We start from the raw sequence: 13,883 nt of genomic DNA, 5'->3' as shown, positions 1-13,883 counted from the left end.
TCATAGGTGAGAGTTTGAGCGGTTTTGATTATTGACCATTTTTGAAAAATCCATTATTGTATTCATGGATTTCATGAGAAATGCAAATGTGCCAGATTTGGTTGATATTCGAGCTATGGATAGAGGTTGACCTAACAAGTGTCGTGCTATAATATGAAACGTTTCGCTACAATACAGAATGAGTTATCCGTTTAATCAGGTAGATTTCATAAGGACGGCAAAAAAATCGAACGTCTAGAAATATATGTGTATAACCGGCTTGAATGTGCACAAAGAAGACAGAAATATTTGAACTCCAAGTTGATAAAATAGGCACAGCAATAGTCTAGCGTAAAACATAGATTTTGTGTAGTTGATATTTTGGTAATAGTTCATATTAGATAAAAATACTAAGAAATTGTCAAAAACCACATATTTATTAATACCTACAAAGACCGGTTTCGGTTGTTACACCATTGTCAATCTCTGATAAACCTGTGGTTTTTGACGATTTGTTAGTATGAGCGCTGCTATCAATATATCCTCTATAAATATATATATATATATATATATATATATATATATAATATATATATATATATATATCAATATATGTAGATTGCCAATTTGGTGTAAGGGTAGTCATTCCTGACCGGTAATTAGGAGGTACTGGGTTCGATTCCCGGGCTGACAAATAATTATTGAATAGTAGCGCTCATCGAATTTCCATCTAGCTGTTTACCCTGTTGTCAATATTTGCAGTAGCAGAAGTCTTCGGGGTGAATTACAGCATTTAATTTGGATTTTCGTTTAATAATATTATTAAATCATTAGCATTTGAATAATTTCAATATCTCAGTAATTTCCATCTGTTGACCTTCAATCCTTGGGCATAAAGGTGCGTACAGACTTTCGTTCTGCTCCGCAACCGAACGTCACTCCAGCAGAGCGATTGATGATCGACCGGCGAGCAACAGTGGTTCGACTGGGGAACGCGAGAAGATCTAACATCTTCCGTAACGTTCATGATGGGTGCGTGGGCGGCGCGACTGTGGTTCGATGGAGGAACGAGGGCGGTACGAGGGAGGAGCGTGCTCGGTGCGGGTTGGAAGAGCGTATATGTGTACGCAGCTTAAGAAGATGGAGACAGCGAGCACAGGACAGAGATTCATGGAAAAGGCTTGTGGGAGGAGGCCAAGGCTGCTAAAGGGCCGTAGAGTCAATGAGTAGTAGTAGTGGTAGTATATTATAGTGAGGTCCACGTTATTATAGTGAGGTCCACGTTATAACTACTGTGGAAAAATATAGAACATCGTTGCCGATTCTCTGCCTACTATAGAGGATAACTGATACCGGTATTTATCTGATTTTGACCATCACTGAAACAAAATTTTCCCTCCACTCACAGTTCAGAGAAATCACTCATTTTCAAATGCTTAAAACTCAAGAATAAGAAGTGAATTTTACCAATGTGATGACGACATATTATTGTTCCTCTCGTCAAGTAGCCTACTATCATAGGTGAGAGTTTGAGCGGTTTTAATTTTTAACCATTTTTGAAAAATCCATTATGTATTCATGGATTTTATGAAAAATGCAAATCTCCCAGATTTGGTTGATATTGGGGCTATGGATAGAGGTTGACCTAACAAGTGTTGTGCTATAATATGAGACAATTCGCTACAATACAGGCCGAGTTATTCATTGAAACATAAAATATTACCTCTCCACTCACAGATCAGAGAAATCACTCATCTTCAAATGCTTATAACTCACTAGTTGCACAATGACGACCTGCACCAATGTGTGGTTTGCCAACGCCGGCCTTGCTTGGGCAATGTTCACTTGCAAGCTGGGCCAACAGGTGGGCCAGGTTTACAACTAGATACACACCGATCGATTTTTAGATGTATGATTTTTTGCCATCCACATAAATTCGATTAGATTCAACACATAAGTTGGCAAACAGATGATGCGTTCATGTGTTTGCAAAGTTCCGTTTAATCAGGTAGATTTCATAAGGACGGCACAAAATCGAACGTCCAGAAATAGATGTGTATAACCGGCTTGAATGTACACAAAGAAGACAGTAATATTTGAATATTTAAGTTAATAAAATAGGCATAGAGCATGTCTAGCGTAAAACATAGCTTTCTGTGTAGTTGATATTTTGGTAATAATTCATATTAGATAAAAATACTAAGAAATTGCCAAAAACCACATATTTATTAATACTTACAAAGACCGGTTTCGGTTGTTACACCATTGTCAATCTCTGATAAACCTGTGGTTTTTGACAATTTCTTAGGGCTGGTTTCCGAGCTCGGGATTTAGCAAAGTCCTAGACTTTAAACAGCTGGAGTCAGAAAATTGTTTTTCCAAAACGAGGCGTAGTCGCAGTCATTGTCACGTTTGAATTAATTTCGAAAAACTAGAAAATTGAACACAAAATAAAATAAAGAGAAAAAAGTGTAAAGTTTCAGCTATTTTGAATTATTTAGGAATGTCTAATTTCATCAAGGGAAAACGTTTCCAATTATAGAAATGAGAAAATAAAAACTACGACTACTGTTATAAAAGCTGCGACTACGCCCCGTTTTGGAAAGCCAATTTTCTGACTCCAGCTGTTTAAAGTCTAGGACTTGGCTAAATCCCGAGTCCGGAAACCGGCCCTAAGAAATTGTCAAAAACCACAGATTTATTGGTACTTACAAAGACCGGTTTCGGTTGTTACACCAACCTGTGGTTTTTGACATTTTCTTAGTATTTTTATTTAATAAAACCATAGAGAAACAATAGCGTAAGTAGATATCCCATGGTATAGGGCGTTTATGTCGCAACTTTTACTGTTATCTCAAGCCGATTACTGTCAATTTTTACTGTTTTGTTGGGGTGAGAGTGTATGAACGGCACAATATGAGAGACTACCAGCGTCATAAAGCATCACAGGAAAGAACTACTTGGACTATCAGCTTGAGATAACAGTAAAAGTTGCGACATAAACGCCCTATACCTTGGGATATCTACTTAATATGCTATTGTTTCTCTATGATAAAACATAGCTTGCATCTATAAGAATATCGTGTGACCTGGCTGGCTCAGGTCTGGTGTCAGTTTTCAGGTCGCAACTGATCAATTTCAGGGCCTCTGACATGACCTAACGACTGCTTTTTAGGCAGCCGGGACCGACGGTAACGTGTCCATCCGAATGGATATAAGAATGAATTCGCCTTCAACCTTTGGCCCCATATCTGAGGTACTGCTATCGTGTGGCCCACGTTGGACAGTATTTGATTAACATTGATGTTTCTATCCCAGTCTATCATTCGACAAACCAGATAGCGCTATCCTTCTCTAGCTCCGCAACGTAGCCAGTTGGTATTTCAACAATGTAGAAATTCAATTCATGGGCATAATATTATATCTCAATTATGAAGCGGTATTATTTTCAAACATTGCGAAATATATGGCAAGACAGAGAATCGGAAACGCTGTTTTACTCAATTATGAAACTGTATTATTTAAAAATTGCAAAATATATAGCAAGACAGAGAATCGGATCTCTCTCTAATGTAGTTATAACGTGGACCTCACTACAGATATATTAAATTACAGAGTTTGAAGCTCAACCCAACAATGTTTGGTTTTGAAGCATCTAAATTTAAAAATCTACTTTGTGAAAATAATTAAGTTTTTGTGTAGTTGAGAAGTTGATATTGTGGTAATTATTCATATTGAATGAAAAAAGACTAAGAAATTGTCAAAAAACCACTGATTTATTGATAATTAGAAAGACCGGTTTCGGTTATTACACCATTGTCAATCTCTGATAAACTAAAACTAAATACAAGAGCAGCAGAGATTGAGATTGACAATGGTGTAATAACCGAAACCGGTCTTTCTAATTATCAATAAATCAGTGGTTTTTTGACAATTTCTTAGTCTTTTTTCATTCAAAATAATTAAGGACTGAAAATTTTGTAAAGTGAACAACTACAAGACTTGTCCTATTTCGGACTATGCGTAAACTTATCTAAATTTGAGAGAGGAATAGCACAAGGTTAAATTACTTTTTCTCTCCCTATCATTTTGATGATGTACTTATTGTATGAATCATTAAAGAATAAAGAGGATTCCAAAATGATAAACTTAGTTTAAGCCAATGATTTTATTATACAAACTGTAATGGGCAATCACCCTGACCTAAATAACTAACATAATGTACTTCAAATATTGAAGTAATACAAGGATTTTTCTTAATGTCTAAAAAAATTATTTCCCTTGAAACATTACTCTTCAACTCAATTAAATTTTGAGCAATTCAACCGAAATATTGGTTTTAAAATCGTGAACATTTTTGAAACAATAAAACTTTGTTCAACTGACGTACATGCAGTTTATGGAAGTTTACAATAAGAAAACTACAGGGTCAAGTTGAATAATTCAACTGATTGGAATGACCAATTTCAAAAATAAAATCACTAACCTAGGCAACGATTGGTAATGTACGTTAAGTCTACGTTTCAAAGGAGGAAGAGCACATAAAACATATCATCCAATAGTATAATGAGAAATCAAACTGAATTAGTATGTAGAAGTTTTAGTTTTGTTCAAATAACCGTAGACTGTATTCATAATAATTTTCAAATGAACATTGATTCACGATATCTTGATCATTTCTATAGAATAAACATTCGAGGGGTTCCACACTATATTTATGCATAAACGAACGGCTGAAAATCCAAACCGGGAGCAACATAACGCCTACAGGCACTACCTCCGTAAACAAAGACATAGTGCATTCTGGTGACGTCAGCACGGGTAGGGCTTCTTCACCGGTTCACTACCAAAGCCAAACTACTTTAAAGGTTTACTACCTCCGTAAACAAAGTCATGGTGCATTCTGATGACGTCAGCACAGGTAGGGCTACTAGTAGTCCTAGTGCTACAGGAGTGTTGCTCTCTGTTTGAACTTTTAACCTCTCGCCTCTTACGTTGTAAAGGTCCCTTTGATTTCGAGCTAATCCACGTTCTAGAAGAGAACATAAATACTAGTATTTTCAATGCTTATTCTACCAGAAACATCGTCAACAATATTACACTAGAATGCTGGAGATTATTTAAACAAAACCACATTATCACAAAAATATAGAACTAAATAGAATCCCTCGTCACTGATTTAAAACTGTAGCGTCTCAAGTAAAGTCTGTCCAGTGTACTTATTCAGGAGCGGATCTGTAGAGTGTTTACCGACCTTATTCAGCGTTATCATCATTGGTGGGGATATGCCACGTGAGCCTCTCCTCGTAGAACTTGATGACAATCTGGGGACAGCGAACATTGGCCACCTTGGCTGGCACCAGGTCCGCCTCATCGATGCCCTTCCACTTCATCAGGAACATGAGCTCGCCGCTCGAGTCGGTGGCACCGATGATCTTCTCAGCATCCAAACCTCGGTCGAATCCTTTGATCTCGTCCTTCTTCACCTTCACCTCCTTCGGGGTCGACACCGCCTTCTTCTTCTTCTGTTCCTCCTGCGGTTTCTCCTCTTCTTCCTCTGGTTTCCGCTTCTTTATTTTCGGTGTTTCCTCCTTGGCACTGGTGTTCAGTTTGGCCGCCTTTTCCGGCTTCTTCTTGGCGGGCGGTGTGGGCTCGGCCGCCGGCTTTTTCTTGGCCGCTTCCTTTTCGGCGCGTTTGCGTTCAAACTCGTCGATCAGCTCGTCGCAGTCGAGGTTTTCCACCGGCTCCCACGTGTTTTCCTCGTCCGGGTAGCCTTTCCACTTCAGGTAGTATTCGGTTTTTCCTTTCACGATGCGCTTGTCGATGATTTTCTCCACGGAAAACTCCTCCTCCTGTTCTTCGTTTTTGCCATTGTCCGACATTCTGTAACACAACAAACAAAAGTTGACTAAATTAAAAATCTGGTATGGTACACTCACACAACTTTCCTTGCTCATTGAACTGTAAGCCCCATTCTTAAACGAGAATAATTTAGGGGAATAACATAATGACGATTGGCGGCAACATATTTGAAACTACGATCAAACTTCTGTATATGTGCATATATAATTATTGTTTTCAGAGTACTTTTTCCTTTATGTAAATTGTGAAATTCGATTTTTTTTAAAGCCGTCAAAAAAGCTGTTCTACAGATGAAATATCTCGACTATATATGTTCTTTTTATGAACTGCTCTACCTCATGCACAAACATGGACAAAGTTCATTTCTCAAGGATGAGGTAGACCCCTCATTAGTTTCCCAGAAAGGAAACTGTTACAGATGATATTTATCATCATATGATTTCAATACATTAGTTACCACAACGTTAATAACAGTTTAGTCTTGAATGTATTAAAATAAAGATGGATCGTTGATATGAAGAGTATTATTTATTCAATATCTAACAGAAACTCATGTCAATTGATATAGCTGATAAATAACTATACAGAGTATGAATTTGAAAAAAATCGGTCAAGTCATTTTTGAGAAAATCGTGAAAAACATGGTTTTTTAGTAATTATCCGCCATTTTTCTCAATAATATTACGGAACTCCTGCAATTTTCCCAGAAATGAGACTCATGTCAGTTGATGGGGCTTATAAATAGCTATCCATGGCATAAATTTGAAGAAATTGTTAGAGCCGTTTTCGAGAAAACCGTGAAAAACATGGTTTTTTAGTGATTATCCGCCATTTTTCTCAAGAATATTACGGAGCTCCTGCAATTTTCCCAGAAATGAGACTCATGTCAGTTGATAGGGCTTATAAATAGCTATCCATGGTATAAATTTGAAGAAAATCATTAGAGCCGTTTTCGAGAAAACCGTGAAAAACATGATTTTTTAGTAGTTATCCGCCATTTGAATTTAATTTTATTGAATTTCTTTTTGTAGGATCCTCATGGTATAAATACCTCAAGTTTAAAATTTCAAGTCAATCGGTTTATTGGGAATGGAGTTATCGTGTTCACAGACATACACACACACAGACCAACACCCAAAAAAATCATGTTTTAGGATTCAGGGGACCTTGAAACGTATAGAAAACTTGAAATTAGGGTACCTTAATTTTTTTTTGAAAGCAATACTTTCCTTACCTATGGTAATAGGGCAAGGAAAGTAAAAATACACTGTGAAAAAGTTCACATAAGCCCGGTTGCACAAAAGCCTGTTAAATTTTAATCATGATTGAATGTCACGAGAAACAATTAGATAACACTTCGGGCCAGTTTCCGAGCTCGGGATTCAGCTAAGGTGGGCCGTCCACTAGAACCGTTTTCGTCCGAACTAGCATCGGCCGAAAACTACCGAACAATCCCCCAACAAAGAAAGGAATAGATGCTCGTCCATTGCAACAGGTTCATACGGTCGTCTCCGGCCGATCAATTTTTCGATCCGAATTGAATGGGATTTTCCGGCTCTATCCGGCCGAACTAACTAGTCGAGCTGAGACAACAAAGTGCTTCTAACCTAAAATTGTTTCACAGTCTTGTTTGTTTTTTTGAAGTTGTTCTGTTTTATAAAGTTTTAACTATGGACAATGAAAAGTTGATAAGTTTGGTTCAAGAGCATGTTCCATTGTGGGATATGCGAGACATAAGATATCATCGTCGTGATGTTCAAAGGAATCTGTGGACAAAGATTGCTAAACAAATTGGATCAGAAGGTAAGATTATTGTAATGAGTAACTAATTTAGTGAATATTTGTTTATGAAAAATTTTGGTGGCTATGATAGTAGTTAATTCAATAATTGGCAACCAGCCAACTACTGAACGAGACTGACGTGAGCCGTTCCAATGGACGACCATATTCGGCCAAATTAACGGCCGGCAGATTCGTCCGATCCAACGGCCGAACGGATCGGTTGAATACGGATCCAGTGGACGGTTACCCAAGTTCTAGACTTTTAACAGCTGGAGAGAAAAAATTGGCCGAAACTGAGCATAGTCGCAGTCCACACTTAAATTGAATTTCGAAAAACTAGAAAATTGAACACAAAATAAAATAGTGTTTCAGTTATTTTGAATTATTTAGTAATGTTAGTAATATTTACTTGATGTAATGTGACAATGAATAAATAAATAAATAGTAATGTTTCATTTCGTCAAGGAAAAACGTTTCTAATTATAGAAATGAGAAAATAAAGATTATCATAAAAACTGCGACTACGCCCACTAACTCCGTGAACAAAGCCGTAGTGCATTCGTGTGACGTCAGCACAGGTAGGGCTCCTACACCAATAAAAATTCTAGCTGATATAGATCAGTTGAAATCAACGAATTTTTATTGGTGTGGGAGCCCTAACTTTGCTGACGTCACACGAATGCACTACGGCTTTGTTTACGGAGGTAGTGCTAAGCCCCGTTTCGGGAGGCCAATTTTCTCACTCCAGCTGTTATAAGTCTAGAACTTAGCTAAATCCTGAGCTCGGAAACCGGCACTAAACCAGAGATGGCTTCTATGATTGGTTCTCGTAGCATTTAATCTCGGTTAAATTTTAATGCCGCATCCACATGTTGGCCGAATGAAGGCCACAGTTGGCAAACCACCCAACCACACACACTGGCGCTGGTTGACATTGGCCTTCATTCGGCCAACATGTGGATGCGGCATCATTGTTTCTCGTGATATATAGACATGATTAAAATTTAATAGGTTTTTGTGCAACCGGGTGATATATAAACATGATTTTTTGAAATTTAATAGGAAATTGATCAGGAAATTTAATAGGTTCTTGTGCAACCGGGTGATCCTAAGAAATCACAATAATCATCTTAACTTGGCAGCATGGGATTTTCTCGCAATGCAAATTCGGTTAGCATCTCTGTTGAAATTAGCATACTATCATGAAATTTAATAGGTTCTTGTGCAACCGGGTGATCCTAAGAAATCACAATAATTATCTTAACTTGATAGCATGGGATTATCTCGCAATGCAAATTCAGTTAGCATCTCTGTTGACATTCTGTAGCAATATTTTTCTCGCTTGGGGTCCGCTGAACCTCACAATTTTTAGAATCTACGATTGTAGGTTATATCATTACTATTTTCATTTTTCGTCATCATTTTAGAGTTGAAAACCAGAGTTCTTCAGGACAATAAAATTGATAATTTGCACAACAATGATAATTAGTCTGTGATCCAGACTACGAGGCTAAATTGAAATCAGAAGTCTCACATCAACTATTTAGCTGAATAAGAAGACAATGACTATATTGAATGAAAAAGAGTAATAAATTGTCAAAAAACCACAGATTTATTGTAAACTCTATGACAATTTCTGTTTATCAGAGATTGACAATGGTGTAATAACCGAAACCGGTCTTTCTAAGTACAATAAATCTGTGGTTTTTTGACAATTTCTTAGTCTTTTTCATTCACTATGAATAATTACCACAATATCAACTTCTCAACTACACAAAAAGACAATGCCTATATTTGATTGATTGATGATTTCCATAATTAGGACAATAAACAGAATGTACAACATGATTTGTCTATAAATTTGTAATAGTAATTTTCATTTGAGGGTTCAATATTGACTGTTAAGTCGATCTATTACCAAAGATAAGCCAATACTATATCAGTTTGAATATGAAAAACAACATGTTTTATTGACTCAATAGAAAACCGAAAACTATTTTACAAGAAAAAGAACTGTGATATAATATTAATCTTCATTATATCAAAACACAATACAAGTTCATCAATTACTCTTCATTTTATTACAACTAGAATCATTGAGTCATTCCAACCCTTCAAAAGCCATTTTCAAGTGAAGGCGGCTTTTGAAAAGTTGAAACTAGTTTGAAACTTTTACAGTGTTATAATAATTTCAGTAGCCCTAAAAAGAAATGTCTACATATATTTTGGTAGGGAAACAAATAGCTTTCAATCATATTGATCATTTAAATTAAAAATATTCAAAAATACTTACATTTTTTGAAATAGATTTTTAAGAACTCCTACTGTCAATTGTTTTATTGCGTATAGCATGGCAAGTTCCTCAGATCAGCTAATTTCAATTTCTTTCTCCTATAAAATTAGATGAAGATAACCTATATAGTTCCGTTTATGTATTGAACGTTCAAAGGGAAGGTTAGGTATTTGCTTTTGAATGGCAATTTGTTAACTTTTAAAAAGTTCTGTTTATGTATTAAGGGTTAAAGGGAAGGAGAGTTAGGTTTTTGGTTTTAAATAACAATATATGTTACATTTTAAGCAGCCTAGTTCTGTTAAAAAATTGACAGTTGAAAGAAACGTTAGGTTTTTTGGTTTTAGAAGGCATGTTACATCAGAGATGAAGCATTAAATAAATGAAAGATTGAAAATGTTTTGTTAATTTCAGTTAGGCCTACTAAACACAAATAACAAAAACTTGAAATACTAGACAAATTAAAATACAGGACAAAAAGAATGTCAATCATAGATGTAGTACGTATAAGTTACTGTTGAAAACAGAAAAACATTACAACAATCATCTTCAATTTATAGTACACTAGACCCCAAAAGTACTGATTAGTTCCAAAAATTAGTAAGTTTCGAGTGAGGGTTGAAAAATAATGACGATTACTGCAAAAGCGCCATGTTTGGCTTGGCCCTAGTCTCGTACTACATTCGACCACCAGTGGTTTGCCAGAAAGCAACCGTTGGCGACCGAATGTAGAGCAGGCTAAACCACCAGTGAGACACCACCATTGTCGGTGACCAGTGAGACACCACCATTGTCGGTGACCAGTGAGACACCACCATTGTCGGTGACCAGTGAGACACCACCATTGTTGGTGACCAGTGAGACACCAGCCGGTCACCAAAACCTGGTGGCCCTAGTATGATGAGTGCAAAAAGAACTAATGCACCTCGAGCACTAGTAGTGAATGAGTGTAATATCAACCACAAAGTTAGCCAGTAGACGACAGAATGAGGATTAAAAAATCGATTCCGTTGACAATTTGAAAAACAATAACTTTTTTTAAGTGATCAAATGAATTTTAAATGCTTAAATAGTAAAGAGTATATTCTATAATTATTACCTGTTAGTTTAAGTTTAGTTTTTAAAAACAATAACCTTTTCTAAGTGATCAAATAAATTTTAAATGCTTAAATAGTATGTTCTATAATTACCTGTTAGTTTAAAACCAAAGTTTTCTGGAGAGAAAAGAACGGACTCTCAAAAACCCTGCAAAAAATATCAGAATTTAATAGCAGAGTAGACAAAGAATACTATTAATAAGAGGCAGTTGAGTTCAAAACTTGAATCTGATTACGTCAATCAATATTAAAACATTAGTTTGTTTACAAACAGTCGGAGAGACAACGCAATGAGAAGTTGAATAATACTACTTACAATAAAATAATAATATCATAATGCGAAAATAGCCTTTATGGAAGCATTTTAGTGTCATTATAATTATTCATAATTGAGAATGATATTGTATCTATCAATAGAATAAATAATATATTTCTATGTGAATCAATTTTATCATAAGGAATATTTTTGGACAATTTCTATCTAAATTTGAGAGAGGAACAGTTTTGGGCTTTAAAGCCTGTTGTTCCTTTCAAAATCATTCGTTAAAAAATTAGTAAAAGCAATACAGCTTCTGGATAATTTATCCCTGAAAATAATAGACTGTCATTTGAGTGAGAGTGAGTTTAAGAGGAGACTCAAGTCCTGGCTGCATGCCAGACCATACTACTCCTTGAGTGAATTTTTTCAGGAGTCTACAGTTGACATTTAGTGGCCATCACCGTGTTTAGCCATCTATGCCATTATGTTTTATTTTTTTTGACGTGACAGTGTTGTCAAAAACTTCTGTGTGATATTGTATTTTTGACCAACCCAGCTCACCTGGCTGGTTAATGGTCCTACAAATGAAGATTGAAGACTACACAAAACTAAGATCTACGCCAGATTAACCATGCTTTAAAAGACAAAAAAAAATTGAATTAAGCTTTCCTTATTAGCAAAAGCTGTAGACAAGTTTTTTGTGGAAAGTATGCACCGTTTCTAGTTTCTGTGAATAAAAATATTACACATTAACTTCAGAGAAAAAATTTACTGGTCGACACTCTAGACTAAACGGTAAAGGAAAACTTGTAGAAACAAGTTTACAACATTCTGTTTAGTTTAAAAGTATAACCAAAAGACACATGATAATTTATGTATTGTAAGGAATTTATTCATTGAGCAGCTTACAAGCTAAAACTTGAATTAAAAAGCTAACCAACTAGTAGGTTAGGATAACCAACAAATAGTAGGTTAGGTTGATTATATATTACTAGCAATACAAACAATAAATATATTTTGTTTCTTGCATCTAAAAATTTGAGTTATTTTAAGTATTAACTGGCAATGTTGCATTTGATAAGTTCTACTTTACATTTATAACTTTTTTATCAGAACTTCATGGGCTAAGTACAAAACCAATCATTTAATAGAATGCTCTCTGCTTTCGCCCGGATCTTTAAATCATTTATCCAAGTTATTTAAATTCTTGGTTACCTAGCAAAAATAATATTATTCCAAAGATTATTAAAAAGAATAATCACTACCATGTGATGCAATACAAAAATTGCATTGACAAGCAAGTACAGTGGCTTGAGTTTTGACTTTGGTTCATATTTCGATATTATGCTATTTCATTTTAATAAGACCTTCTAAACTACTAAATCAGAGAAATACTTACTATAGATGATAGAAAAAAGCAGTAAATAGCATTAACAAGTTGTACTATTTTACTAGTCACAAGAAATAAACAATTTAGATGCACAATTCGACAAGTGTGGAATGGTGGACAATGAATTTCCTTGAAAGCTTCGGTCTTCGGTCGGCTTGCAGCGGAAACAAACCCACATTGCGCGGGTAAACGCCGACTAAATGACCCTGAAAATACTGCTCAGGTTATATTGATTTGAACAATAGAATTTAAATTCATGATGAAACTTATAAATTAAAAAGAAAATGAAATAAGTGTTTAATATTCAAATTCTACTGCTATAAATGTTTCTGAGTGAATGCGATCTTGACATACCACTTTTGAAAATACAAAATTGCTCGATCAAAAAGTAGACGTTTTTAGTACAAACGATTGAAACAGAAAGAAACGGCGGATTTGGAAATATTTGGAGCTTAAAATATCCATGTTGAATATGCCCTATGTTTGATAACTTCTATATTTCCAATTCCACCAGCTCAGAAAATATTTTTGAGTCCCGCCGGCCTGCACGATATTGAGTTTCATAATATTCCAATTTCGAATAGCTACAGAGTATTCCAATTTCAAATAGCTACAGAATATTCCTAACTCAGTATATTCCTAATTCATGAGATACGTCTAGTGCAATTGTTTTGCAATTGTTTCGCTGTCTGACAAATATTCGGAGTTCCACCCAGCAACAGTTTTCAAGCATAGGACATTTAACATTGATATTTTGAGTTCCAGATATTCCCAATTCCGCGGCCCCTCTTCAACGCGATCCATCCAGTTAGGTGGGGTGTACACGGACTAGTAGTCAAGACAAGACTAGTCACGTTTAGACACAATACTTTATTCACATAGTTGCTTATGAAGACATGTCTAATTGCAATGATTAATCAGTGTGAGTTCGTCATAAGTAACTATGTAAAATATTGTGACTGAACGTGTCTAATCATGTCTTGTCTTGTCTTTTCTTGACTAACTGGTGTGCACCTAGCCTAAACTGGTCATGGATGTAGAAGGAGGAATTATGGAATTCGTCAGAAAATATTCTCTGTATAGTGAGGTCCACGTTATAATGGCAATGGAGGAAGATATGAGAACAGCCTTCCAATTCTCTGTCTTGACACTGCCTTCTATAGAGAATAGCTGTCACCTGTATATCTGATGTGAAATCAACTTTTCCTACAGTTACGTTGAAAA

General features: G+C 35.7%; 1 protein-coding gene across 5 annotated transcripts; it reads right to left on the bottom strand.

The window, feature by feature from the left end:
- Positions 1-4,132: 4,132 nt before the first annotated feature.
- Positions 4,133-12,861, bottom strand: LOC111051253 (chromobox protein homolog 1). 5 transcript variants are annotated; one of them, XM_022337718.2, is made up of 5 exons: positions 12,669-12,828; positions 11,939-11,996; positions 11,104-11,158; positions 9,917-10,014; positions 4,135-5,862 (listed from the first exon to the last, which is right to left on the bottom strand). In XM_022337718.2, exons 4-5 carry the CDS (start codon positions 9,973-9,975, stop codon positions 5,235-5,237), a joined length of 687 nt encoding a protein of 228 aa, XP_022193410.1. In that variant the 5' UTR covers positions 9,976-10,014; positions 11,104-11,158; positions 11,939-11,996; positions 12,669-12,828; the 3' UTR covers positions 4,135-5,234. The 5 variants fall into 5 exon arrangements, with proteins under 5 accessions (XP_022193409.1, XP_022193412.1, XP_022193410.1 ...); XM_022337717.2 differs by lacking the exon at positions 11,939-11,996 and having other exon boundaries at positions 4,133-5,862; positions 12,669-12,855; XM_022337721.2 differs by lacking the exon at positions 9,917-10,014.
- Positions 12,862-13,883: the final 1,022 nt, after the last annotated feature.

Source organism: Nilaparvata lugens, chromosome 10 (genome assembly GCF_014356525.2).
Source record: "Nilaparvata lugens isolate BPH chromosome 10, ASM1435652v1, whole genome shotgun sequence".
Taxonomy (NCBI): Eukaryota; Metazoa; Arthropoda; class Insecta; order Hemiptera; family Delphacidae; genus Nilaparvata; species Nilaparvata lugens.
Note: the sequence above shows the minus strand (reverse complement) of the source record. Positions and strands in the feature narration are given on the sequence as shown.

Excerpts from the sequence above, each read along its gene's own strand:
- LOC111051253 (XM_022337717.2), bottom strand. The coding sequence starts at position 9,975 with ATGCTATACGCAATAAAACAATTGACAGTAGGAGTTCTTAAAAATCTA. Across the intron at positions 5,863-9,916 it reads AAAAATCTATTTCAAAAAAT|AATGTCGGACAATGGCAAAA; the intron begins GTAAGTATTTTT and ends GTTGTGTTACAG.